The sequence below is a fragment of the Canis lupus genome, chromosome 20, assembly GCF_011100685.1.
Source record: "Canis lupus familiaris isolate Mischka breed German Shepherd chromosome 20, alternate assembly UU_Cfam_GSD_1.0, whole genome shotgun sequence".
NCBI classification, from domain to species: Eukaryota; Metazoa; Chordata; class Mammalia; order Carnivora; family Canidae; genus Canis; species Canis lupus.
Genome location: NC_049241.1, coordinates 6114951 through 6139847, shown reverse-complemented (window position 1 = coordinate 6139847; position 24897 = coordinate 6114951). Strand labels below are relative to the sequence as shown.

Here is a 24897-nt window from a genome sequence, read left to right as displayed (position 1 = left end):
GCATCCAAGAAACAGTGGTACTCTGCATTAATAAGTAGTGTGCCACAGGAAGACAAAAGCAAAATAAGATTGTAGGGCACCTGGGAAAGCGGTTACCAGTAGGTAAAAGGGGCCATGGGGGCATAGAGCATCCATGTGAGGAGAAAGGAGCTGGAGAGCCAGACCGGCAGAAACCTACTCTCAGTGACTCTGGCAGTTTCCTAAACTCAGAGTTGATTCGGCACAAGCACTGAGCAATCACCATGTGCTGGATCCCCTCCCAGGCCAGCAAAACTGCAGACAGAGTGTCTGCTCTCACAGAGTTTACATTTGAGTTGGAGAGACACATGTAAGAAAGATCTTTTCAGACAAAACTGTTCTAAAGAAGATGATTGGGTTGGGGGTTGCTTTAAGAGGGTGGAAGGGAAGACCTTGCCAGATACGGGCATAGCCATTACAAGGGTGAAGGAAGATGAATGAGCTTCGTGTGTTCAGGAGCAGACATGGAGCCAACATGGCCAGCAAGAGTGGTGGTCAGATCTCACGGAGTGGGAGGCGGTAGGAAGCAAAGTGTAGTAAAGCCTTTTGGAGGGTTTTAATCATGGGAGCCACATGACCTTCACATGTGAAAAAGATGGCTCTGGCTGCTGTGAGAATGCATGGAGCAGAAAAGCTTTCGAGAAGTCCAGGCAGGGGGTGGTGGCTGGGACCCAGAGAAGCGGGACCTTCAGGTGACCACCTGTATCTTCAGAGAAACTCTAGGATTAGATCTGAGTGAAACTAAAGTTGTAGTTCTTGAACCACTTTACTCTCTTAAGAATGATTAAAAAGACCCCAAGGAACCTCTTTATGTGGAGTATATCTGTCACTGTTTACCAAATTGTCAATTAAAACAAAATTTTAAATATTTGTTCGTTAATTCATTTTAAGATAATGACGTGAAATCCATTATACGTTAACATAAATAAAATTTTATGAAAACTATATTCTTTCAAAACAGAATAAATTCAGTGAGAAGAATGGCACTGTTTTTCATTTCTGCCAGTCACTTTAAGGTCTGGCTTTCTAGAAGTCAGCTGGCTGCCCACATCTACTTCTGTATTCATTCTGTTGTGATACCACATGTCTTCAAACCTCGAGAGAACGAGCAGGAACAAGGCAAATAATGCATTATTATCACAAAGTAGTTTTGACCTGGAGATCTTCTGAAAGAGTGTTGGGAACTCCAGGATCCCCAGACCTTTCTTTGAGAACTGCTCCTGTGAAGAGAAGTGCCATCAGCTAGCCAGGAGAAAGTAACAGTGGGTGGATTCAGGCAATTCCTGGGGATCATGAGAATGTTTCCTTAGTGAACCTTGTCGCTGCTTGAAACCACCTACAGCTCCATAGCCTGTGCTCTCTTAAATCTTCTTGTTGTTTGTTCCTATGTGTGCTGGGGCAGTGAGGAAGCAAGCTAAGTAAACAGTGCAAGCTAAACACTGTCAGTACCGTGCTGTTGAACAGAAACGTGCAAGCGCAGAACAGGGGACTACATCTCTGTCACCTCATCTGTGCCAGGCGGCAAGAGCAGCAGAATGTTTTTCATTTGGTTATAATCTTTTGTCCTATTTGTAAAGTAAGTACTCCAGTTTTACTAATAGCCATGGTTTAGCCACTGGCACACCAATCTTGCATAAGTCTAGTCAGGTGTAAACAACCCTGTCCCCCTCTACAAGTAGAATGAAGAACAGGGTCTGTTTAGTGGTATCAATGTTTAGCATTGTCTGTCTTTTATCAGACAGCATTTGGGGCACCTGGCTTGCTCAGTTGGTAGAGTATGTGACTCTTGATCTCAGGGTCAGGAATTCGAACCTCACAGTGTGTGTAGAGATTACTAAATAAATAAACTTTTTGGAGGGAAAAGCAATTTTTATTTTCATTTTACTCAACTATAGCTGACTTTCCTTGCTTTTCCTCCTGCTTCCACCATGCAAGTAAAACACATTACTGTGTGGTGAAGTTCATGGGAAGATAGGGATTACTTAATAGGAAGTCACTTTACAGCAAGGGTGACTGAGAAACTCCTGTTTTACAAGCCAAATCTGCAAGGCCTACTTTTTTGCAGATTTCTGTATATTTCTTTCTGTAAGTTTTTTTTCTCCGTTTAATAGATTATTTAATTTTACAGAGGAAAATCTAATGAGGTAAGCTTTCTATTATTACAGCTGTTTAATCATTTTTCAGTTTAGGTAGATGGTTTTTAAGGAGGAAAATACATGGAAAATATCGTACAAATGCTTTGTTTTTTACTGATTTTTAACCAATTTGTGACTTTCATATTTTCTTAGATTTTTTCTAATCCTTGAAATTTGCATGAACCATTTATATTAAAAATTTGTGGCCATTTTGAAGATGATTTAATTTGTACTTAAGGCAAAAAGAAATCAATATGTAAAATAACTTCTCAAGAACGTGGGACAGTTTCTAATGCACATTTCTGCTTGCTCTGTTTTTAGGCCTTTTTCCTGGTCTATGCTCTAGGATGTCTGAGTATTTATTATGAGAAGGTAAGATGTTATATTTAGATATAATCCACTTAAAAGTTTCCTGGTATTAAAAGCAGGTTGTAGTAATTTTCCTATTACTGTAATACAGATGCACCTACTTTCACTGAATAAAACTGAATTGAATTTTTTCTCTGGGTTTAGGCTTTGGGTAAGATCCCCAAATTTAGGCTTTTTTTTTTTTTTTGTAAAATCTTTTATTTATTTATTTATTTATTTATTATTTATTTATTTATTTATTTATTTATTTATTTATGAGAGCATGCACAAGTGGGGGAAGGGGAAAAGGAAAGGCAGAGAGAATCCAAGCAGACTCCTTTCTGAGTGCAGAGCCTGATGCAGGGCTCAATCTCATGACCCTGAGATTGTGACCTGAGTCCAAAATCAAGTCATGACACTTAAACAACTAAGCCACCCAGGTGCTCCCTAATTGGGATCATTAAGGCAGAAGCCAGCTTTGACTCTTTCAGATTTATTTCATTCCCGGAGACTAGGAGAAGAGTAGTATCTTAGAGAATGATCAGGAAATCTGTGTTAGGACAGTACTAAAAATTAAAACTGCCATGTTCAGCACCTACTTTGGTAAAGGTTGTGATTGGGTACCTTACAAGCAATACTTCTAAACCTTAACTCTGCCTGGTAAGAATTCTACAGTTAAGGTAACTGAGGCTCAGGGGAAGTAAGTAACTCACCCGAGGTCACACAGCTAGTCTGGTGTCAGGGTATCTCCAAAGCCTGTGATTCTGTACTGTAGCCTGCTGCCCTTAGAACAAAGTCCCACAAGAAGCCAATATCATTGGTTACCTTCTCGTAGAGGCATCAAGGGGGCTGGGCACACAGGTGGAAGGGGAAACTTCACTGTACATTTTTATGCTTTGTGAACTTGGATCATGTGAATATAATACCTATTCAAAATAACTGAAATGAAATTAAAAAGAAAAAGTTAAGCAGAACAATAAATAGAACAGAGAAAGGATATTTTGTTCTGTTCTTGTGAGTACATAATTTTATCTATCATTCATCAAATTCTAATTATATAAATTATTTTCATGAGTATTCCAGTGGTTTGAAAATAGCTGTCGGCTGATGGGTGACTCATTTTCCCAGATGATGGCCATTCTTAGCTCTCCTTGTCTCTTCTCTTAGGCCTTAGCTGAAATTCATCAGAATATTTCACTGCCACCTAGACTCCTGAGCCTCTGAAACATGATGGGCTCTCCAAAGTGGAAGTTTGGCCTTTCCCACAAGACTATTGCTTATTACAGGGGCGGAGAGTGTTACCTTAGTTTGGGATTTAAAGGCCACATGTGTATGGAGTTTCTATTTTAGGAACAACCAAAAAAAAAAAGAAGAAGAAAGAAAGAAACAAACAAACCTCTAGCTCATATTTATGGGTTAAAATCTTGGGCTGCGACAAACTGAGCAAGTCTCATTGACTGAGCCCTAACCCAACCAGAGAATCGAATCGAATGTTCTCTGAACCAGGCCACTCTCAATCTCTTCACTTCCTCCATTAGAAACATATGGAGTTGGACTATTCATTTGTGCCATGAGATAAATTTTCCAGTTTCAAAGACTAAAATGGGGCTTTTTTTTTTAAAGCTTTTACAAAATTATGTTTTGGTTTTTCTGAATGTGACCTGCCATACAGTAGCTACTCTCTTGGGTCTGTGAAATGTTTGAAACGCACTGCCCTCCGACTTTGGTGGACTTGTCACACTTGAGCACCCTGGCATGCACTCATTTCTCTGCCTCACCCCACTGCTTCCAGTTCCCTCCACCACCCCCTTCCACTTGGCTACTTCCTCCTCATCTCCGATGTTACTGTTACAGGGCAGCCTTGTCCAGAGTCATGCTGTCTGATAGATAAGCCTCAGACAGGAACCATGGGTATCATTTTAAATTTTCTGGTAGCTACATGAAAGGGGTTAAAAGAAAAAGTCATATTATTTACATAGTTTATTTATTTCAACGTATCATTCCTGTTTTCCTGCCAAGTCTTTGAAATTCAGTGTGTATTTTCCACCTGGAGCACATCTCCCTTCTGGCCCGTGTCTGATGCTGCCACACCAGACAGCACAGGTTTAGATCCTCTGTTAAGTCCCTCTGTCATAGTACTGTGTATGTTTACTGCTTCGGCTCCACACTTAGTATGGATGTCAGGTCACAGGCTGAATGATGAGCGAATGCATGCATAATAATGCCTTTTTTTCCTTTCACTAACATTAGGAGCCCTTAACAATCATGAAGCTCTGGAAAGCTTTCACTGTAGTTCAGCCCACATTCAGGACTACATACATGGCATACCATTACTTCCGAAGCAAGGGCTGGGTGCCCAAAGTGGGACTTAAGTATGGGACAGATTTACGTAAGTAGTTCTTGACACGGTAGGTGTGAGAACCAGCATCTGCAACAGATCCCAGGGTGAAAACTTGAATTGGTAATATGTGCTGTTGCTGATTTTTTTCTAAGATGTCTTCCTTTTGGCTTAAATAAAAATATTTGGGTTGGGCTAGAGGGTTTGTCCAGAAAGAGTGAAAAGGAAATCTGAGGAGAAAGCCCAGAGACAGAAGCCTGTAGCTCTACATATTAAGGTTTTTCCTCTCATCTGCTCTGTAATCTGAGAAAAGAGTTTTATGGCCCCCACCCCCCCTCCTCTCATTAGCCATGTTATCATGTGATATAAGGCAGTCCCTTACCTGCTAGGACTCAATTGTCTCATCTGAAAATGAGAATAATCCTATAATAATATGATAATCACTGCTATCCTTTGTTGAGCACTTACTATGTGTCAAGCATTTTAAAATTCATTATATCGGGGATCCCTGGGTGGCGCAGCGGTTTGGCGCCTGCCTTTGGCCCAGGGCGCGATCCTGGAGACCCGGGATCGAATCCCACATCGGGCTCCCGGTGCATGGAGCCTGCTTCTCCCTCTGCCTGTGTCTCTGCCTCCCTCTCTCTCACTGTGTGCCTATCATAAATAAATAAAAAAAATAATAATAATTTAAAAAAAAAATAAAATTCATTATATCATTTAATCCCTAAAGCAGTCCTGTGCAAAGGATACTCTTTATTATTCCTAGTTTTCTGATGGGAAGATTGCAGTTTTTGGAGAATGGGTCATTTTCCCCTAATAGTTTCCAGGGCCAGCAACTTAAGAGAGCTGAGGTTTGAATTCTGGAAACTCTTGGAAACTGCCTATTCTTATCGTAAAGAGAGAATTCTGGACCAGACGAGCACTTCATTCAACAGATAATTACTGAGAGTCTTCTGCGGGCCAGGTCTTCTTAGGTGCCAGTAATACAGAGGTGAATGAGACAAATACAAAGCTGCCTCAGTGCAGCTGCTTACATTCTGGCTGGGAAGATGAGTAAGCAAACAAGTAAATACATAATGTAATTTCAGGGACTATTAAATACTGAGAAAAATAAAACAGGAAAGGGATAGAGAGTGAAGAAAGTTAGGAAAAGACTTTGAAAAGATGTGACCACAAGCAAAAATGTGACCACAGTGAGGGAATAGGTCACTTGAGAATCTGGGGAAGACCAGGGTAGGCACAAAGTGAACAGTAAGTGCAAAAGCCCTGAGGCAGGAACAACATGAAGACAGGGATCCAGAACTTGGAGATCCCAAGGAAGAGTGAAGAACAGAGGAGGCACAAAGAGAACAGCAAGCATAGAAGCCCTGAAGTAAGGAAATCTCAGGAACTGCATAAAGATGGTATGTCGAGAACTTTTAAATCCCAGAGGGAGAGTAACATGAGGTGATGTCTGCAACTTAGGCTGATGCAGATTGTGTAGGACCTGTTTATTATTCTGGTGATTGGAAGTCTTGAGGATTTTGAGCAAAGAAGTGACTTAAAATGAATAGGACCCTCTGTCTGCTCTGTTACTAATAGACTACAGGGTGGGGCAGGAGACAAAAATGGAAGCAGAGAGACTTAGTTAGGAAAAATGAGTCAAACCAGCCCTGGAGACAGAATGGATGTGAGAATTTCATTTAAGAGGAATTGGGAATAATGCCTACATACTTAGGATTCGTATTTGGGACATACTAAGTAGGTCCAGTGGAGATATTATGAAGATAGATGATTCTAGAGCACAGGAGAGTCTTCACATATAAATGTGGAGTAGTCATTATGTAAGGAACTCTCAAAGCCACAGGCCCGGGTGAGTGGACAGAGACCCTGGGGTCCCTTCCAGCACTAGTGTCACTACTAAGTCCCTCAAACTCATTTTCCACATCTGCTAAGTGAAGGTGCTTCCTGGATGTTTTCAGAATTGTTTGTGAGGCTCAAAAATGTCAAGATATTTGAGAAGTCCTCTAAGGAGTCATGGCCCTTGAGGTCTTGTGAGCTGTATCATGTGATTGTTTCATGTGTTTTGAGCCTTTTTAATACCCAAAGAAAGCCAATTCAATATTTTAAATCTAAATGCTCTAAAATTGCACTTATCCTGGAATCTTAGGATAGTCTTCAGGAGACCCCATAAAATATGGTGTTTGTAGATTGGTGTGTTTTTCTGGGTCAAGAGTCCATGCCTTTCATTAGATTCTCCAGTGGGAAGGGTGCCAGGAATCCAAAATAAAGGTTAAGGGTTTCCTATCCCTCTGAGATAAATGGTTTCTTTTGTTTCTTCCATGCCTGGATTTCAGGTTCAGATATCCTAACTCAGGGTTAGCACACAAATGATCAGGATTAGCTTGAAATTAGTTTGTTAGGTTTATACAGAATTGTGTTGGCCACAGTTCACCATGTTTAAATAAGTTATGTGCCTGTTTCATTTTCCTTCATTGGCTTCCTGCCGTGTTCTCCTTTTCATACTCCTGTAAGAATAGCCACTTGGTGCAAACACTTGGCAGGTCGTCTTCAGCTTTCTCATTGTATGGGTGAAACTTGAGTTAGAATTTTCCAGTCAACAAGGCTGTAGGGATACTTTCAGAGGTGGCATGGGGCTAGTGAAGAGAGCTCTTTAAGTTCATGGCCAACTCTACCTCTTTACTGTGTGACCTCAGGCAAGTTACATCATCTCTCTAAGTTTCCATTTGCTTATCATGAGTAACACCATCTTCTTTACAAAAAAATAAAAGTTGCAAGGGAAAGGGGCCTTTGTGGAGTACCTTCTAAGCATAACTTATCTCAGGTATTTTCAATATATCCCATATTGTTGATGAAGAGTCGTTTTAAAACAAACCGTCTGGGCCACCTGGGTGGCTCAGTCCACTAAGCATCTGCCTTCAGCTCAGGTCATGATCTCAGGGTCCTGGGATGGAGCACTGTAGCGGACTCTGCTCTGAGGGGAGGCTGTTTCTCCCTCCTCCTCTGTCCCTCCCCTGCTCATGTTCTCGCTCTCTTTCAAATAAATAAAATATTTATTTAAAAAAAAAAGACAACTGCCTTATAGGGAAGGTTGAAAGGACAGATTTTTTTTTTTTTTTAAAAGAAAAAAAGCAAGTGTTATTGCCCAACTCCCTGGAGGCCTTTGCCCACAGCTGGATCATATCATGTACTTCAGGCTGCTTGTATAATTATTTTTTTTTTTTTTTTTTTAAAGATTTTATTTATTTATTCATGAGAGAGACAGAGAGGCAGAGACACAGGCAGAGGGAGAAGCAGGCTCCATGCAGGGAGCCTGACGTGGGACTCGATCCCGGACTCGATCCTGGGTCTCCAGGGTCACACCCTGGTCTGCAGGCGGCGCTAAACCGCTGAGCCACCGGGGCTGCCCTGCTTGTATAATTAATGTGGGACCAGATCTCTGGCCCAGCAGCAACACGAAGGGTGTCTTCACATTTCCTGCTTTAGCAGGGGTTCACAAGCCTGGGATAAAACGAACAGCTTCCTGGGGCACCTGGCTGGCTCAGTTGGTAGAGCATGCAACTCTTGATCTCGGGATTGGGAGTTGAAGCTCCACACTAGGCATAGAGATTACTTAAAAATAAAATCTTTAAAAAAAAAAAAAAAAGGAATAGCTTCCCTAAATTTTCCTGTTCTCTGGGCACAGCTGCTTGGTGCCTGCAATTTTTTAACAATATTATTTTAATTTTGAAGGTTGGTGACCTAATCACACATACCCTAGAACTGCCAACACAGGTTAAGCCCAGGACATCCTCTCTTAACCATTGTTTCTGCTTATAGAAGTAATGACTTATGACAAAGGGCCATTATGAAATTCACATCTTATCAGGGAAACTCTTCCCTTGAATAAATCTTGTCAATCACATTTCATTTGCAGGAGCAGTGCTTGGAACAAGTGATATGGATCTCAAATTGAGTGCAGCTGTCAAGCTACTTGACCTTGATCACCCACTAGTGAAAACCAGATTAAAAACCAAGTGGGAGCCTTTCCTTATATTCCCCACCCAAAAGCTCCTTCATCTGCTGGCTTTTATGTTGCCCTGGCACCTAGCCTTGGTGCTTTTTTTCCCTCATCTTGTTTAATCTTAATACTCCTGTGAGTCACATGGTATTCACTTCCTTTTATAGTATGTTGGGGAAATTATGGTTTAGAAGGGTCAAGGAAGCTGCCGAGGGTCCCACAGCAAGTAAGTGCAGAGGTTAGCTCTGAGTCCAAGCTCGATGTACTTCCACCACACCAAACCACCATTGCCAGCCTGAAAGCTAAAGACCAACTCCAGCTGTATATTTTGTTCTGACACATGCAGCTACTGGTTGATGTGACTTAAGATCTAATTACTCCTAAGCCTCCTTCCCACACAATCCCAATTTTGGATTTGCATTGACTGAGTTTGGTCGTGTAATTTCACAGCTGCCTGCGAATTAGAAGTTGAAAGACAAGTGGAGTGATGGGGGCCATTAGAAGCCAACAGGGTACAGGGTTCCTGGAGCCCAAAGGAGTCATCGCCAGCAGTGGCACCCAGCCCCAGAGGCTGACAACTAGTTCACTCGCTTGGCTTATTTTTCCAGTCAAACTTCTTAAATGTTTTTGTTAACATTTTCCACATCTGCACGCGCAGCTTTTGCATGCAACTCATAAGAATAGGGACATTCTTCTACATCACTATAAAACCATATAATCCCTGAGAGAAATCAGAACTTTCAATATCATTAAAATGCCAGAAAATTTAAATTTCCATCTATTGTCCCCAAAATGTCTTTTGCAGCTATGGGAGTTTTGTGGTGGTTTTTTCAATACAGACTCTAGTCACTATTGATTTATCACATCTGGCATTGTAGGTTTCTCTTTTACTTTCCTAGGGCTGCCATAAGAAATTACCACAAGCTTAGTGGGCTTAAAACATGGGAAATTCGTTTTATCACAGCTCAGGGTGCCAGAATTCCACTGGGCTGTGCTCCCTCCAGAGGCAGTAGGGGACATCAATCCCTTGTCTCCTCAGCTGCGAGTGGCACTGGATGTCCTTTGGCTTATGGTTGCATCATTCCAGTCTCTGCAAAAAGCCTTTTCCTTTTTTTTTTTTTTTTTAAGATTTTTATTTATTCATGAGAGAGAGAGGAGAGAGAGAGGCAGAGACACAGGCAGAGGGAGAGGCAGGCTCCATGCAAGGAGCCCGATGTGGGACTCGATCCTGGGTCTCCAGGATCATGCCCTGGGCTGAAGGTGGCACCAAACTGCTGAGCCACCCAGGCTACCCTAAAGAGCCTCTTCCAAATAAGGCCACATTCACAGATTGTGGCTCACTATAGCCTTTTTAGCTTTTTTTTTTTTTTTTTTTTAATTGAAAACAGTTTCTCTACCTTGTTTTTCAGGGCATCAAATTTTTTTGAAGATTCCTGGAGGATATCCCACATTCTAGATATGTTCAGTTGTTTCCTCATGATTAGACTCCAGCTCACATTCTTTGGCTCACATAGTTGTATGTATCATGCCCCATCAGGAGGTGCTTAATGTCAGGCTGTCCCACTCTTAATGACACTAAGTTTGATCACTTGGCTAAAGTGACCAGTGTCACATGTCTGTTATAAAATTGCATATTTTCTTTTGTAATTAACAAGTAATACGCAGGATGAGACTGCATACCTGGGTCCCCAGTAATTATAATGGCTGCCCGAATTAATTATTGCAGTAATCATTTACTAATTCTTTCATTCCTTCTACATGCCATAGCTGGCATTCATTTATAAGAAGGAGCTTTCTCTTCTCTTCCCCATTCTTCCAGACTTTATTTCTGAAAGCCCAGGATTTCTTAGACTTCTGAAGTTTTCATCTTTCTGCTTGAGAGGCACTCTTGTAAAACGATTTTATTTTCCCCTCTGAATACACTCTCATCGTTATGATTACTATCCTAGGTAACATGTTGAACCTTCATTTTATGCCAGTCACTGTGTCAGCCCCTCTCCCTTCAATGACTACCCCCAGATTTCCTAATAAGGAGATTGAAACATAGGGCATCTTCATGTGGTCTTGATACTGATAATACTTGAACTTGGGTCTGTCTGGTGCTTTTAACTTCTAAGCTATACCACCATCATCAATCATCCAAAAGGACCCAACTTGGGAGGAGCTGCTTTCAAATTATGTAATGTTCCAGTGTTCCAGATGCACATTAGACATGTGTGCCTGGTCACAAATAATGGTATTTAGTGCTAGAAAAGATCTCAATTTCCCCCTCGTTTTTCATTTTGTACTGTTGGAAACTGAGGCTCAGAGATGTTAGTAACTTACTTGAAGTCACACAACCATGAGTGGCAGAAACCAGCCAGAAAACAAAATTCCTGAATTCAAGTTCATTCCAGTACGTGGTTTCCTTCCACTATACCATATCTCAGAAAGTTGAGGATTGTATGTTGGGGTATTTACTAAAATTTGTGCCCTGGCACAGTGAATTTGAGCTGACTTGCCAAATCCTTTAAATATAATTTAAATAGGAAATAGAATAATAAGAAGGAAACGTGACTCTAGAAAGTGTAGTCTAGGTGAAGGGTTGCTCTATTGTCCATGGGATCCTACAGAGTTACTAACTCATGCTATCAAGGTAGCTCTGAGCTTGCTGAACCTAAGGAAAATGTGATTAGCTACAGTACTGATATGGCCCAAAAGGAAAATTCTGTCAATTCCTCAAAGGATAAGAAGCTTATTTGCACGGATTTTGCACTGGGGACAGCTATAAGCTTACAGATGTAATTGTGCATTAGTAAAAGTAATTTTTATAGCCATAGTTACATATAAGCCCCATACCTCAGAGTCTTAACCACAGAAGTTAATTTTTCATGTGAAAGCCAAAACTGGTGTTTCTGAGTGGTGAGCAGATCAACTTCCAAGGTGCCTCAGGAGCCCAGGCTCTTCCTTATGGCTCTGTGGTCTTCACCAAGTGGTTTTCAAGGTCATCTTCAAAAAGAAGTAAATATAGCCTTGGTATGTGGCAGGGTTTTATGGGCCAACCTGGCTGCTTGAGAGACACAATCTAGCCATGTGCCTAGAAAGAGAGGGAGTAGGTTTGATAAACAGCCACTCCTCGCCACGGACTTTGTGCCTCTGAAAGGTTCCCTATGAAGTTCCAGAGTCCGCATGACAGAGTCCCTGCCTCAGACTCTCATGGACACTGGCTTTTGACGTCCGTAGAATGAATTAGTAGGGCAGACTGATCTCCAACTCGTATGTATGGTTATGTGACTGTCTTCTCCACTTGACTTTGACTATTTCTTAAAAATAGTCATGATTCTTATTCCTCTCTAGCACCAAGACTCAATCAACTTGTACCTGGCCAGAGTACCTCAGACACTTAGAATTAGGTCGATTTGAAATTAATAGCAAAAAAAAAAAAAAAAGTAATAGCAAAACGCTGGTCCATGTTATACGAACTTAACATGTTTGACATAATTTCACATTCTCACTCTGTAGAGTATAAGACAAGAGGTGAGACCAAAATTGCTTATATTCAAATTTGGATTTCATTTGTGGGGTAAGGGTGAGATGAGAATGCCAGGGCCCCAATCATAGAGTTGCTTTGTTAATTGCATTTTGTTCCAGGAGGAAAAAAAAACAGTTTGAGTTTTAAGATAGACTACAAGATATATTGCAAACTACCCATATACAGATAATTGGGTATTTATGTCTCTTTGGAGAAGAGAAAATGTCAGTAATAAGATTTTGATTTCAAATGGTTATACATTTTCTTTATTTTTCTTTACAGTGTTGTATCGAAAAGGCCCTCCATTTTACCATGCAAGGTTTGGAATGATTTTTAAATAAGTTAATAGCTTAAAGGGACAGGAGGAAACTTCTGACCTCCAATGTAATTTTCACTGCCATAGAAATAGTTATAATCATGTTGTTCTTCACCTCTTAGGAGTAAATGCTCTATATCTGTGCCTTCGACACTAACACTGTTGTACTATATGTAAAATAATAAATAGGTTACGATAACATGTGTTGTAGTGTTATACATTGAGTTCATCTATGCAGTTGATTGTTCATCTTAATATCAGTGAGTGTTATCTAAATAGTTGAATGAATTCACGGCTTTCTTATTGGGAGAAATATTTGTATTCTTTCCTTGTCAGTGCTGAGATGAGCCTGAAAGTTTGTAATGTAAAGTGAGAGTTTTTCATTAATACTTTTCCACAATAACACTGCAGGGGAATTTAAGATTAGATGTTGCATTTTTATTTTCTGTATCTTCATTCTTGATAGAACAAGCATTACTCTTTTTAAAGAGGTTGATTTCATGCCTTTTGCTTTTACAATGCCCCCTATGTGTCTTCCAGTTACTCTGTCATCATCGAGTTAGTCGACGACCATTTTGAGGGCTCTCTTCGCAGACCCTTCAGTTGGAGGTCCCTGGCTGCCTTGAGCAGGGTTTCAGTTAACGTCTCCAAGGTAACAACATCAGCTTTGACATTCATGTGTCACTTAAATGGTTGGATTTATTTTTTCTTAAATATAGTAAATATAGTAAAATATAAAAAATATAAATATAGTAAAATCATAAAAGTCATCTGTTGGAACTTCAGTGTTCCTGCCAGTAAGGTTCTAAAAGATGAGGTGAGAAGCTGGCCTCCTCTCGTATTCCCTGCCACCACTCACTGGTGCTGAGCTCCAGGACTTAAACTTCAGAATTTCCTATAGTGATTGATGTAGGGGGGCATTGCCTGCCTGCCAGGGGTGCCATCAGCACATGCTAAAAATTCAGTCACACACATTCGCAGGGGAGTCAGAGCATTGATAAGTTTCTTTTCAAAGCTAGCAGATTTCTTGAAGAAAAAGGAAGAATATTAATATTTATAACTAAAAACAGTACATGTGGGCAGCCTGGGTGGCTCAGCGGTTTAGTGCCTCCTTCAGCCCAGGGCCTGATCCTGGAGACCCGGGATCGAGTCCCACATCGGGCTCCCTTCAAGGAGCCTGCTTCTCCCTCTGCCTGTGTCTCTGCCTCTCTCTCCCTCTCTATGTCTCGAATGAATAAATAAATAAATGAAAATCTTAAAAAAAAAAAAAAAAAAAAACAGTGCATGTTTTCTCACCACCCTGTTGTTATCTTCATCCCTGAGGGTGAGGAATCAGAGATGTTGAGTGATGAACCCAAGATCTTGCAGCTTATATACAGAATTGGGATTCAAACCCAGAGTCATCTGACTGCCTGATTTGTGTTCCGCTATATTCTGCTGCCATCGAGATAGGAGAGAAATTTCATCTCATACCAGGACTACTAAGGATGAAAGCTTTGTGTGTTCTCTTTTACTCAGTAATTTGCTAACTGAACACAGATTGCGAACCCCCTCTGACTCTGCTCCAGTGCTGCTGGAGGCGCTGTAGGAGGGGAGGCCAGAAGGTCCAGCAGAGGCCAGGTGGCAGCTGCCTTGAGTACAGATTAAGTTGCTTAGGTTTGGCCTGTAAAAAGCACCTCTGTCTTTTAGAAATAGGGAGTCTAAACTGTTTCTAGTATTTTTATACCCATTTGCTGGGACTTATGCATATATTTAATATGTTAAATACTGTGTTTATAATCCATATATTTGTTTTATTTACATTCTCTTGCCATGTTAACAGTAACTAAATGACAGGTCCTTAGTCTATATCTCAGGCCCAGTCATGTTTCTAGGAGGAAACCAAGGTGGTTTGTGAGTTACCAGGAGCACATGGTGGGAGGAAATGGAGTCTGTCTGCATTTCCTACTGACACACCCAAATTTATATTGTATAGGATGTGGAGCTTATTCTTCATTTCTCAATAGGAACTCATGCTGTGCTATTTGATTAAACCCTCTACCATGACTGACAAAGAGATGGAGTCACCAGAATGTATGAAACAAATCAAAGTTCAGGTAGGTGAACTCAGAAACAAACTCATGGTATTGCAAAGATCTGTCCACCACATTGGGTCCTCTGGAATATGTGGTCCCAAGAAAAGAAATGAAAACCATGTAGCCTTGATAACAGGGAGCCCCTCAGGCCCTCTCCCTGCTGAGCCCACTCTCACGCCCCCTTAATTCCTGCTGCTGCTCTGCCTGCCATGTCCTCTGGCCTCAGTCCCCACCCTTCAGGTGACACTGCTCTCACAGACACTGGCACCTCCTGGCCAGGCCTCTCCCAGGTCTCATTCCCAGAAACTCAGGTGTCACTGCTCAGTCCCTCCTTGAACTTGTCTGGCTTTTGGGGAATCTTCCTGGCGGGTCTTTCTCTGGCAGGACTGCCACACTGTCTCCCAGCATCAATTACTGTTTCTACCCCTGGCCCCATCTGTGACTCTTCCCCCATATTCAGCAGGTCATCGATGTTGTCTCTGACACTGTACCCTCCCTCCTTGTTCCCACTGCTCTGTCCCACTGTAGCCTTGCCTGTTGGCCTCCCCGGCCCCAGTGCCTCATCCATGCAGTTTGTCCTGCTTGTGCCCACTAGGTTAGCTGTTCATAGGATGCCTGCCCAGACGCACTTCTCCCTTCTCAGCACTGGCCCAGATATACCAGCGCCATCTCAGACCTGGATCTGATGTTAAATGCTAGCTTTCACACTGGTACTCCTGTTCCTGAAACCTGCTAGTGGAATACCAATGCAAAGGCACGTTTAGATTTTAAAATCTGGTGTCAGGGCAGCCCAGGTGAGTCAGTGGTTTAGCGCCGCCTTCAGCCCAGGGCGTGATCCTGGAGACCTGGGATCTAGTCCCGGGTCAGGTTTCCTGTGTGGAGCCTGTTTCTCCCTCTGCCTATGTCTCTGCCTCTCTCTTTCTCTCTATCTGTGTCTCTCATGAATAAATAAATAAAATCTTAAAAAATCTTTAAAAATAAAATCTGGTGTGATTATGGTAGACAGTATTTGCATGTGAGGTGTCTATTGCTGCCTTCACCTTTCCCCCTGGTGTTTCAGTGACAAGGAATGGGAGCAGGTGTCCTCATTATATAGACAATTCTCTGTGAAACATTGCTGTGATCTCACATGCCTAGCATGTTCTTTCATTTCTGTTTTTGAAACTTTTAATCACCTTTTTATTTTCGTTGGTTACAGGAGGTGATTCTAAGCCGCTGGGTTTCTTCAAGAGAGAGGAGTGACCAAGATGAACTTTAACAGTCCAACCTCAGAACTATGATTTACCAGCAAATACTATTGAGTCTCCTACAGTAAGCCAAGTTCAGTGTGAGGTAAAGAGTCCTCTTCTATAGCTGTCTGATAATTGAAAACTTTTAAAGGGCATGCCACTCCCAGCACCAAAAAGTGATTAGTATTTTATAAGATAAAATTACCCAGGAGACAAAAAAGCCCTGTGCTGGCCTTCAGAATCCGTCCTTGGGTCAGTCACTGACTCTGACTGATCCCGAGCTTCTCGTCTATGGACCTCTGTCCTCATCCATTCCAGTATGAAGGTTGGACTAGATGAGTCACAAGAGGATTCTTCCAGCAACAGGGAAATCCTGTTACTCTCCAATTTTACCTGAAAATGGCAGTAGTTTACATTCGTGTGGCACGGTACAGTTTCCCAAACACTTTTATGTGCATGCATCTTTTGTTACTCACCTCCAGTCTGTTCCTGAGAGTGTGTCAGAGAGGAGACTTGGGGATTTGTAAGACCCCATCGATCCATTATGTTAAATGGAACAAATAATGTGTCTCCTCGTATCTAAGAACTTGAACCAATTACTCAAACACTTAAAAATTCGTTTAATGTCTATCAAGGATTTCCATGTCAGAAAGCCTTTAAAACCTAATCTTTAACTTTCAGTAAACTCACTGATGGACATGTTTGTGTATTGTACACAACAATATTGTACAGTATTAGATAAAAATTGCATCTTGCCTCACTGAACTTGTTACAAAATAAAAAAATGTAGTGAAATAATGTATGAAGATACATAATTCAATTAGCATTTAGTAAAACACAATTAACCAAGCCTTTTTCAATTTGCTTGCATACCAGTGAAGGTTTGGGAAGTGGCAGTGATGGAGGGGCAGATAAGTAGGGGGGATGCCAGTGATGGTGTGAGGGAGACAAATGTCTGAGATTCATCCAGTGTCCAAATTCAGGACACTGGCAGACAGTCTTCTCCTTGGTACTGAATACCCCAAAAGTGGAAGGTAAGAGCTGGAAGCTAAGAGATGACTAGGAGACGGGTATCTGTGTGCATTCCTCTGACACGTGGTCCTGTGGCTCCCAGCAGCCCGAGATTCTGCTTATAGTTGTGTGTGTTCATGCGGTGCCTCTGTTCACACCATGATCCTGCTCTCGCAACAGAATCCTCATATACCTGCATGGTCTACATTTTAAAGATTTGGCATTCAAATAGGGGAGGTCGTACCCCTGCCCCAGACCAATAATGACCATCCATTACTGCTTCTTAGTACTAACTCCTTTTGCTCTTTAGTTCAATGTTTTTACTACCAGGCTTTGCTTTCTCCAGGCTCCTTAGCAAAGTAAAAGACTTTGCTTTGAAGCATCACTTTCTTAAAACCCTGAAAGTCAACAAAAATTTCAGGAGCCGTATCTTTTCCCCGTTTCATTTGTCATTGGTGGTTACACTTCTCTCCCCAAGCCTGATCAGTGCATATATACCTTGATGGTTAAAAAAAAAAAAAAAAAAAAAATTCTTCCATGAATCCTTCATCAAAGTACCGTCCTCCTTGGAGCCCTTCACATCACATACCTTATCATCAGCTAATGTGCCTTCAAGGTTATGGTGACTTCCTTCATGTAAAGGCTAAAATAAAGATGTAGAAAAGCCATAAGACTGCACAGATATTATTGCTAACTGAAAGCTCTAGAAGGATGTCCAAAAGCATCATCTTTAGAAAGGCCTTGTATGAAATATTTTCCTTCATATACACAGTCTGAGCATCATGTAGCAAGCCATGCACTCTTCAGCATTACCCAAGGGCCCTGGGGTTCTAGAATGATGTATCGCCAAAGGTTTTGGTTGACATAAGCCTCAGTTACCAACTAAAAGCAGTATTAGCTTAGCTTTAGATGCATTATGTCCTAGAACTTTTTTCTTACCTTCTGAAATAAAGGTAACAGATGGGTGTGTGTGTGTGTGTGTGTGTGTGTGTGTGTGTGTGTGTTTGGGGTTTTTTTTAAAGCTCAGGTTCGGGGTGCCTGGGTGGCTCGGTCAGTTAATTGGCTGCCTTTGGCTTAGGTCATGATCCCGGGGTCCTGGGATCAAGCCCCGTGTTGGGCTCCCTGCTCAGCAGGAATCTGCTGCTTCTCCCTCTGTGTGCTTGCTTGCTCTATTTCTCTTTCTCTCTCAAATAAATATAAATCTTAAAAAAAAAAAATGCTCAGGTTCAGCAAGACTAGAAGTTTGGTCTGTGATAAAACCACCTCAGGCTGTGGTTCAATGGGGAAGCTGCTGCCACTTCAGTGAGAACAGAAGTTGTTTCACTCTTTCTTCAAAGTGTTTTACATGGGTCTTAAATCCTGAACCTTCCAAGCTTACTTTAAAACTGGAATTCTTCACCACATCCTCCTCCCTCCATCATTTTCCAGCTTTCCAAAGGCATCTAAGCTGCACACTATACCATCCTGTGCTTAGTGGCATCACGTGGACTGGCTATGCACCCATCATACAAGAATTTCACTGGCTTTATAAAGTAGCATGCCACACTCAAGAATACCATGAAACTGTGGAACCAGCACTTTTTTGCAGGTTATATTTTGTCACCAGTGCAAAAAACCATACACACAAAAAGGGAACATATGCTTAGCCAAGATTGTATCTTTTATATGATCACCTTTCTCAATACATTATCACTTTTTTTTTTTTTTAAGGAATTTCCTAGAACTTTAAAACTCCCCTACTTTCTTCATGGGCTTTTCCACTCCTATGGGAGACACTTTTACATAATAAAGTGGGGGAAATGTCGTGACAGTGTGCAACACATCTAGCACAAGCATTAGGCAGTCAGCTTAAACCATGGCATGTTGTGTGGTCCAGACATAACTTAGGTGATTTTGCTGCAGACTTCACAGACTCCTTATTTTTTATTTTAGATAGCCAATACGGAGTACCACTTTTTTTGCAAATTCTTAGAGTATATATTCAGATAGTGGGGGTTAAGATGGGGCAGACACCTGTGTTCTTACTTATCCTACAATAGACTTTTGACTTCAAATAATGGGACCCCTCCACAGGACAAAGGTTTGAGTCTCAGACGTGGCCAACACAGCACCACCACAAAGTGCAAGTGGAAGACTTGACTCGAGAGCTCTTGATCCTGTGTTCAGCCTTTACATGATCTCCACAGCTAAAGTGACACCAGCCTAGAAAAGCATGTGAAATCAGAAATACAGCCCTGTTAGGGCCTGTCTGAGTAAAGGTTAGGAAGGCTGGGAGCACCATGGTGGCACAGTCCATTAAGCATCAGACTCTTGGTTTTGGCTCAGGCCATGATCTCAGGGTCATGGGATCAAGCCCTGCACTCAGTGTGGAGTCTGCTTAAGGATCCCTCTCCCTCTGCCCACCCCTCACCCTACCTCCCATCCCCCTACCCCATGCCATTCACTCTATAAAAGTAAACTTTAAAAAAAAGACCAGGACACCAGGCAGGGCCAGGTATTTGCTGGTACACCTGGGTGGTGCTCCCCCCGCCTCAGGTTTGGGGTGCAACCTGAGGTCCCCACCAGGAACATGTTCATGTATATGATTCTTACATAGGTCTTCAGTAGGTTCACAGATTCTGTGAGGACCATCTGTGGATCCCACTTGCAAACCTGGGAGCATTGTGTGGTTCTTAACTTTTAATTGGTCTCCCCAGAGATAATTTTATTAAAGTCTAGGTAATGGAATGAGCCTTCTAGAAAGGAACCAGTCAAATCTCAGCTCTGCCTTTCAGTGGTTACGTGACCTTGGGCAATTGTCCGTTTAAGCTTCAATTTTCCTATCTCTAAAATTGGGTTACTGATAATAATTACATCATTGTGTGGATAAAGGAGTAGAACTCAAAAAGCACTTGACATGTGACGGAGTTTCCCCTCTCTTCCCAGGAGTGACTCAAACCCACCAGACTGGCAAAAGACCAAGAAGACACAGTGTCAATTTATTTATACTCAGAGCTAAGTCTGGGCTGAGAATGAAATGCGTTTGTGGAAGTTAGGCCCATCCAATAACATGCAGGCATTGTTTGTGCACAGAAAGTAGGAGAGCTGAGAGGACCTTCACCAAGGGTCTTCTGTGTGCCGGAGGGGCTTTTCTGTCATCACAGAGCTGCATTACCTTCATCCTACCTTCTGAAGAACCGAGGCTAGAACTGGACAGTCACCCTTGGGAGGTGTGGGCCCAGCTCTGGCCGCAGTGGGGCACCGATAGATGGTTCTGCATTGCACACGTGCACAGCCTTTAAGGCACCACCTCCTCAGGTGGCTTATAGTTTTCAGGATTTTTAAACTGTCAGTGAGACTCTGGTTTTGGAATCAAGTTTCAGCAATTGCTTGGTCTCTTTCATTGGCCTTGGCTGGAGGACAGGATGGCTAAGGCCTCCTTGGTTTAGAGTCAGACACAGGTTTGCATCCCAACTCCCACTTACTAGCTGTGGTATCTTAACCTGTTTCCTCATCTAGAAAATGGAATTAATGTTATCAGCATACATATACAATGGAATACCATTCAGCTATAAAAAGGAAGGAAGTGCTGGCACATGCAGCATGGATGAATCCCGGCTACATGCCAAGCAAAAGAAGCCAGACATAAAATGCCACATATTGTTTGATTCCAGGCATATATCCAGAATAGGTAAATCCATAGAGAACACAGATTGGTGGGTACCAGGAGCCAGGGGGAAGGAAGACTCGGAAGCAACTGCTGAGTGGGTACAGAGTCTCCTTTAGGGGTAATGTTTCAGAGCGGTGGTGGTTGCACAATTCTGAATATACTAAATGCCCCTGAATATTTTGCTTTAAGATGGGTTTATGTAGTAAGAATCTCACCTCGATGGAAACAAAAGTAAAAAATAATATGGTGCCCAGAGGTTTGCTGGAGGATTAAGTGGTTTGGCCCTTACAGGATGCTTATTAGCACAGTGCCTGGCTTGTGATAGACTTTTCAGTCCTTTCCAGCTATTCTGATTCATCTCAGGGGGCAAGAGGAAGCATTCATGTCATAAAAACCACCATACCGGGCAGCCCAGGTGGCTCAGCAGTTTAGTGCCGCCTTCAGCCCAGGGTGTGATCCTGGAGACCCAGGATCGAGTTCCGCATCAGGCTCCCTGCGTGGAGCCTGCTTCTCCCTCTGCCTGTCTCTCTGCTTCTCTCTCTTCTCTGTGTTTCTCATGAATAAATAAAGTCTTTAAAAAAAAATCACCATACCTACTCTCATCTGTTTAAATAGTTATTTGTACAATTGATTATTTTATGTTGATTCTCTGAGCTTCATAGAGGCTGATGTTTTCTCTCGTTCCCAAACAGGAGAAATAGTGACATCTGTGCCTCTACTATACTAAATTCTCCTATAAGGAGATTCAGTTCTAGAAAGTAATCAATTAATAATGTTACATCTGACAGGGATTAAACCAACAAGAATGGGAAATGGTTTTAAGCAGGTTTACCAGGGTGGGACTGGTTAGGCTTTGCTTCATTTTTGAGCATAGTCTACAAGTCTGAAAAATCATTGTTATTTGTGGAATAAAATTTTTATTTTGGTTGGGGTTTTTTTTGCCCTTATTATTAAAGTATTTTCACTTTAAGTTACTATTTACTTGAATGTGATTTTTAACTTAGTTTTCCCCTTCTCATAGAGTACTTGGGTTAAAAAGAAATGAGGTATCTTTTCCCTACTACCCCCCTCCCATTTATGATTTTACCAACTGAATTCAGAATTTTAAAAAATATGATTACATGAATGTTAGCTTCTATAGTCCATTTCTAAAATGGAGAGATATTTAAACCCCTCAATTTGGGGCACCTGGGTAGCTCAGTCTGTTAGGCGTCCAACTCTTGATTTTGGCTCAGGTTGTGATCTCATGGGTTGTGGGATCTAGCCCCTTATGGGGCTCTGCACTCAGCAGGGAGTCTGCTTGAGTTTCTCTCCCTATGCCCATCCCCCACTTGTGCTATCACTGTGTGTCTCTCTAAAATAAATCTTTAAAAATAAAAAATAAACCCCTCAGTTTATTTTACATCTTTGCTTTCTTATATATGAGCTGAAAAAAACTTAGTCTTTCTGCTATTTTATGAGATACAGAGATGCCTTAGGAATACATATGAAAAAGCACACTTGTAAAACTGTTAAACTAATATATATATATATATATATATATATATATACTTAAAACTAAGTATATTTTATTTCAAAGTAATTCATTAAAAAAATAATTCACTATTTTTTTAGGTGAAAGGTTGCAAGGATTTAAGATTTTATTTTTTATTTTATTTTATTTTTTTACAGATTTTATTTATTCATGAGACACACATACACACACACAGGTAGAGACACAGGCAGAGGGAGAAGCAGGCTCCATGCAGCGGGGCCAGATCCCGGGTCTCCAGAATCATGTCCTGGATTGAAGGTGGCACTAAACAGCTGAGCCACCCGGGCTGCCCAGATTTAAGATTTTAGAATCTTTACATTTTCAGAAAGAATATTACACAGGTAGATATTCTTATTCCTAACTTATTTATTTTTTAAGATTTATTTATTGAGCACCTGGGTGGCTCAGCTGGTTGAGTGTCTGCCTTGGGCTCAGGTCATGATCCCAGGATCCTGGGATGGAGTCCTGTGTTGGGCTCCCTGCTTAGCAGAGAGCCTGCTTCTCCCTCTCCCTCTGCTGCTCCCCCTACTTGTGCTCTCTCTCTCTCTCTCACTGTCAAATAAATAAAATCCTTCTTAAAAAATTTATTTTAGAAGTGGGTGGTGGTGGTGAGAGAGAAGCAAACCCCCTGCTGAGCACAGAGCTCAACATGGGGCTCAATCCCACAACCCTGAGATGATGACCTGAACCACAATCAAGAGTCAGATGCTTAACTGACAGCAACCCCATTGCCCCTCTTCTAACTTTAAAGTGGCAAAAGTAGAATCTGATAAAGTAGAAAAAGTAGAATCAGAAAAACCTGAGTCCAAATTTCAAGTCCTCACTAGGGAAACAGTGGTGACCTGGGGAGCCCTGCCTCTGAATCTTAGTTTGCTCACCTGTGGAATGGGGATAAATACTACCTGCTGAGTGTGTTTTGCAAATGAAATGACCCATGAAAGTCTGGCACACAGCAGGTATACTTTTTTTCTTTCAGAGAAACCAAAAGTGTAAGCACTGCCATAATTGTTTTCTCTAGGAAACGCAAAGCCAACGTTTATGCCCTGGTTGGTGACACAGTGGAGGAAAGGGAGGTGACAGAAAAATAGTTTGAGGTGAAGTAGTGAAGACCGCCCTAGAGATGGGGAGAGTTGAGGTAGTAAAGTACCTCCTGTGCAAAGGGAGCCAGATAGGCCATTGTGTGTGTGTGTCTGTGTGTGTGTGTAAGTAATGTTTACTGGTTTTTCCTGGTGGTAAGAGTATTTCATGCATGCTCTAAAGGCTTTGGGAAGATGCTTTGGGTGGATCATTATAGACTTTCAAAGTGGTAACATTGAGGCAAACTTTGTGACCTTGCAGTGCAAAGGAGCCCAGCAGGCTGTCATTGCGTGAGTGTTGGTAAGGACTAGACGGTGCCCAGGGCTACACCAGAAGATGAGCTGAAGAGGCACGTGGGCTACACCAGAAGATGAGCTGAAGAGGCGCGTTCTGGGGGTTGCAGGGAGAACCCTTCTACCTCACAAGCTGGTGCCAATGCTGAATCTCCTCATCCTTCAGTTAGCATTTAGCTGGTATGATGAAAGAAACTTAATGGGAGGCTGCTAGGGTCATAATTCTGCAAAACTGAGCAACATTGCCATCTATTGGTGTTATTTCAGTGTGGGTTAGAGTTTGTAGGGTGGTACTGTGAATTTTAGGAGAGGGAAATCTGTAGCCTCCTGATGTGAAAGAAGAAATAGCCTGAATACTGCTGTTGTCACCCCCAGCCTTAGGGGCTGGGGACCATCAAAGGTTTGTTTGAAAATCAAGGGGTATAACCCTGAGAAAGCATGAAATTGACGTTTCTGATATTAACCAGTTTTATTTTATCTGAGTTTTATGACATTATTTCCTTTCCATATTTGAATGGCAATGCAAGCAAAATCTTTATTTTCTCCTTTATCTTCTCTGATGATGGCAAATCAGTGACCCACTTGCAGCACATCCCAGGTACCATTGGTTGCTTTCAGGTTGCCAGGTGGCCCAGGGGTTAAGGGCAGGGCCCCTGCTGTCAAACCTAGGTCTGATCTCTGATGTTCCCACTGTGTGACTTTGGGCAAGTCATTTCCTCAGTGTCCCTTTTCTTCTGTAAAATGGGCACATTGCTAGTACCTACCTCACAAGGTGGTCTTAAGGATTAAAAGGGAAGAAAGATTAAGAAGTTTATTCAAGTGTGGAATCCTTGATGATACTCATTAAATGCAGCTGCTCTGATTATCAATAATGGGGTAAACAATTAGGTTGAGATGAGCACTGGATGTTGTATATATATGTTGGCAAATTGAATTTAAATAATTTTTTTTAAACTAGACAGGAAAAGTAGAGTCCTAAAATAGTGTGTTAAGAGAATAGGGACAAATTGGAATATTCCCCAAACTCAGCATTTTTTCATCTTTACCCTGTGATATCTTTATGATTTCTTGAACACCACAGAATAGTAGTCATGATTCTGTTTAGAGTGGTATCATAGTCTGGGTGGGAAGTTTCCTTTTTCTTTAAAGTACCTGAACTTATAGATGCAAACAGATTAGATGCCATGTATCTTTTTTTCCACTGAAGTTACCAAGTGCTGAAATGTTACCCAAATGTTTCTTTGGAAACAGGCTTTAAGAGTCTGTAGCAAGTCTTCTAAGTGTCTTTTATGAATAAATTAATGAATTATTGGTTCCTTCAAGATGGATTCGGTTTTTGAAATTAGACCTCATTTATGTGGTG

General features: G+C 41.7%; 1 protein-coding gene across 6 annotated transcripts in view; it reads left to right on the top strand.

Annotated features, from left to right (window-relative positions):
- Positions 1 to 24897, top strand: part of TSEN2 (tRNA splicing endonuclease subunit 2) — a 58376-nt gene that overhangs the window by 24801 nt on the left and 8678 nt on the right. For 3 of the 6 annotated variants that reach the window (XM_038565615.1, XM_038565614.1, XM_038565616.1), the window contains exons 7-12: positions 2475 to 2525; positions 4752 to 4890; positions 12633 to 12669; positions 13207 to 13318; positions 14673 to 14762; positions 15940 to 16772. In XM_038565615.1, coding sequence (XP_038421543.1) covers positions 2475 to 2525; positions 4752 to 4890; positions 12633 to 12669; positions 13207 to 13318; positions 14673 to 14762; positions 15940 to 15999 — 489 coding nt within the window. In that variant the 3' untranslated portion in view covers positions 16000 to 16772. Of the gene's footprint in view, positions 1 to 2474; positions 2526 to 4751; positions 4891 to 12632; positions 12670 to 13206; positions 13319 to 14672; positions 14763 to 15939; positions 16773 to 19906; positions 21140 to 23502; positions 23638 to 24897 lie in introns of those variants that run through there. The other 3 variants (XR_005374567.1, XR_005374568.1, XR_005374566.1) reach the window with 3 other exon arrangements.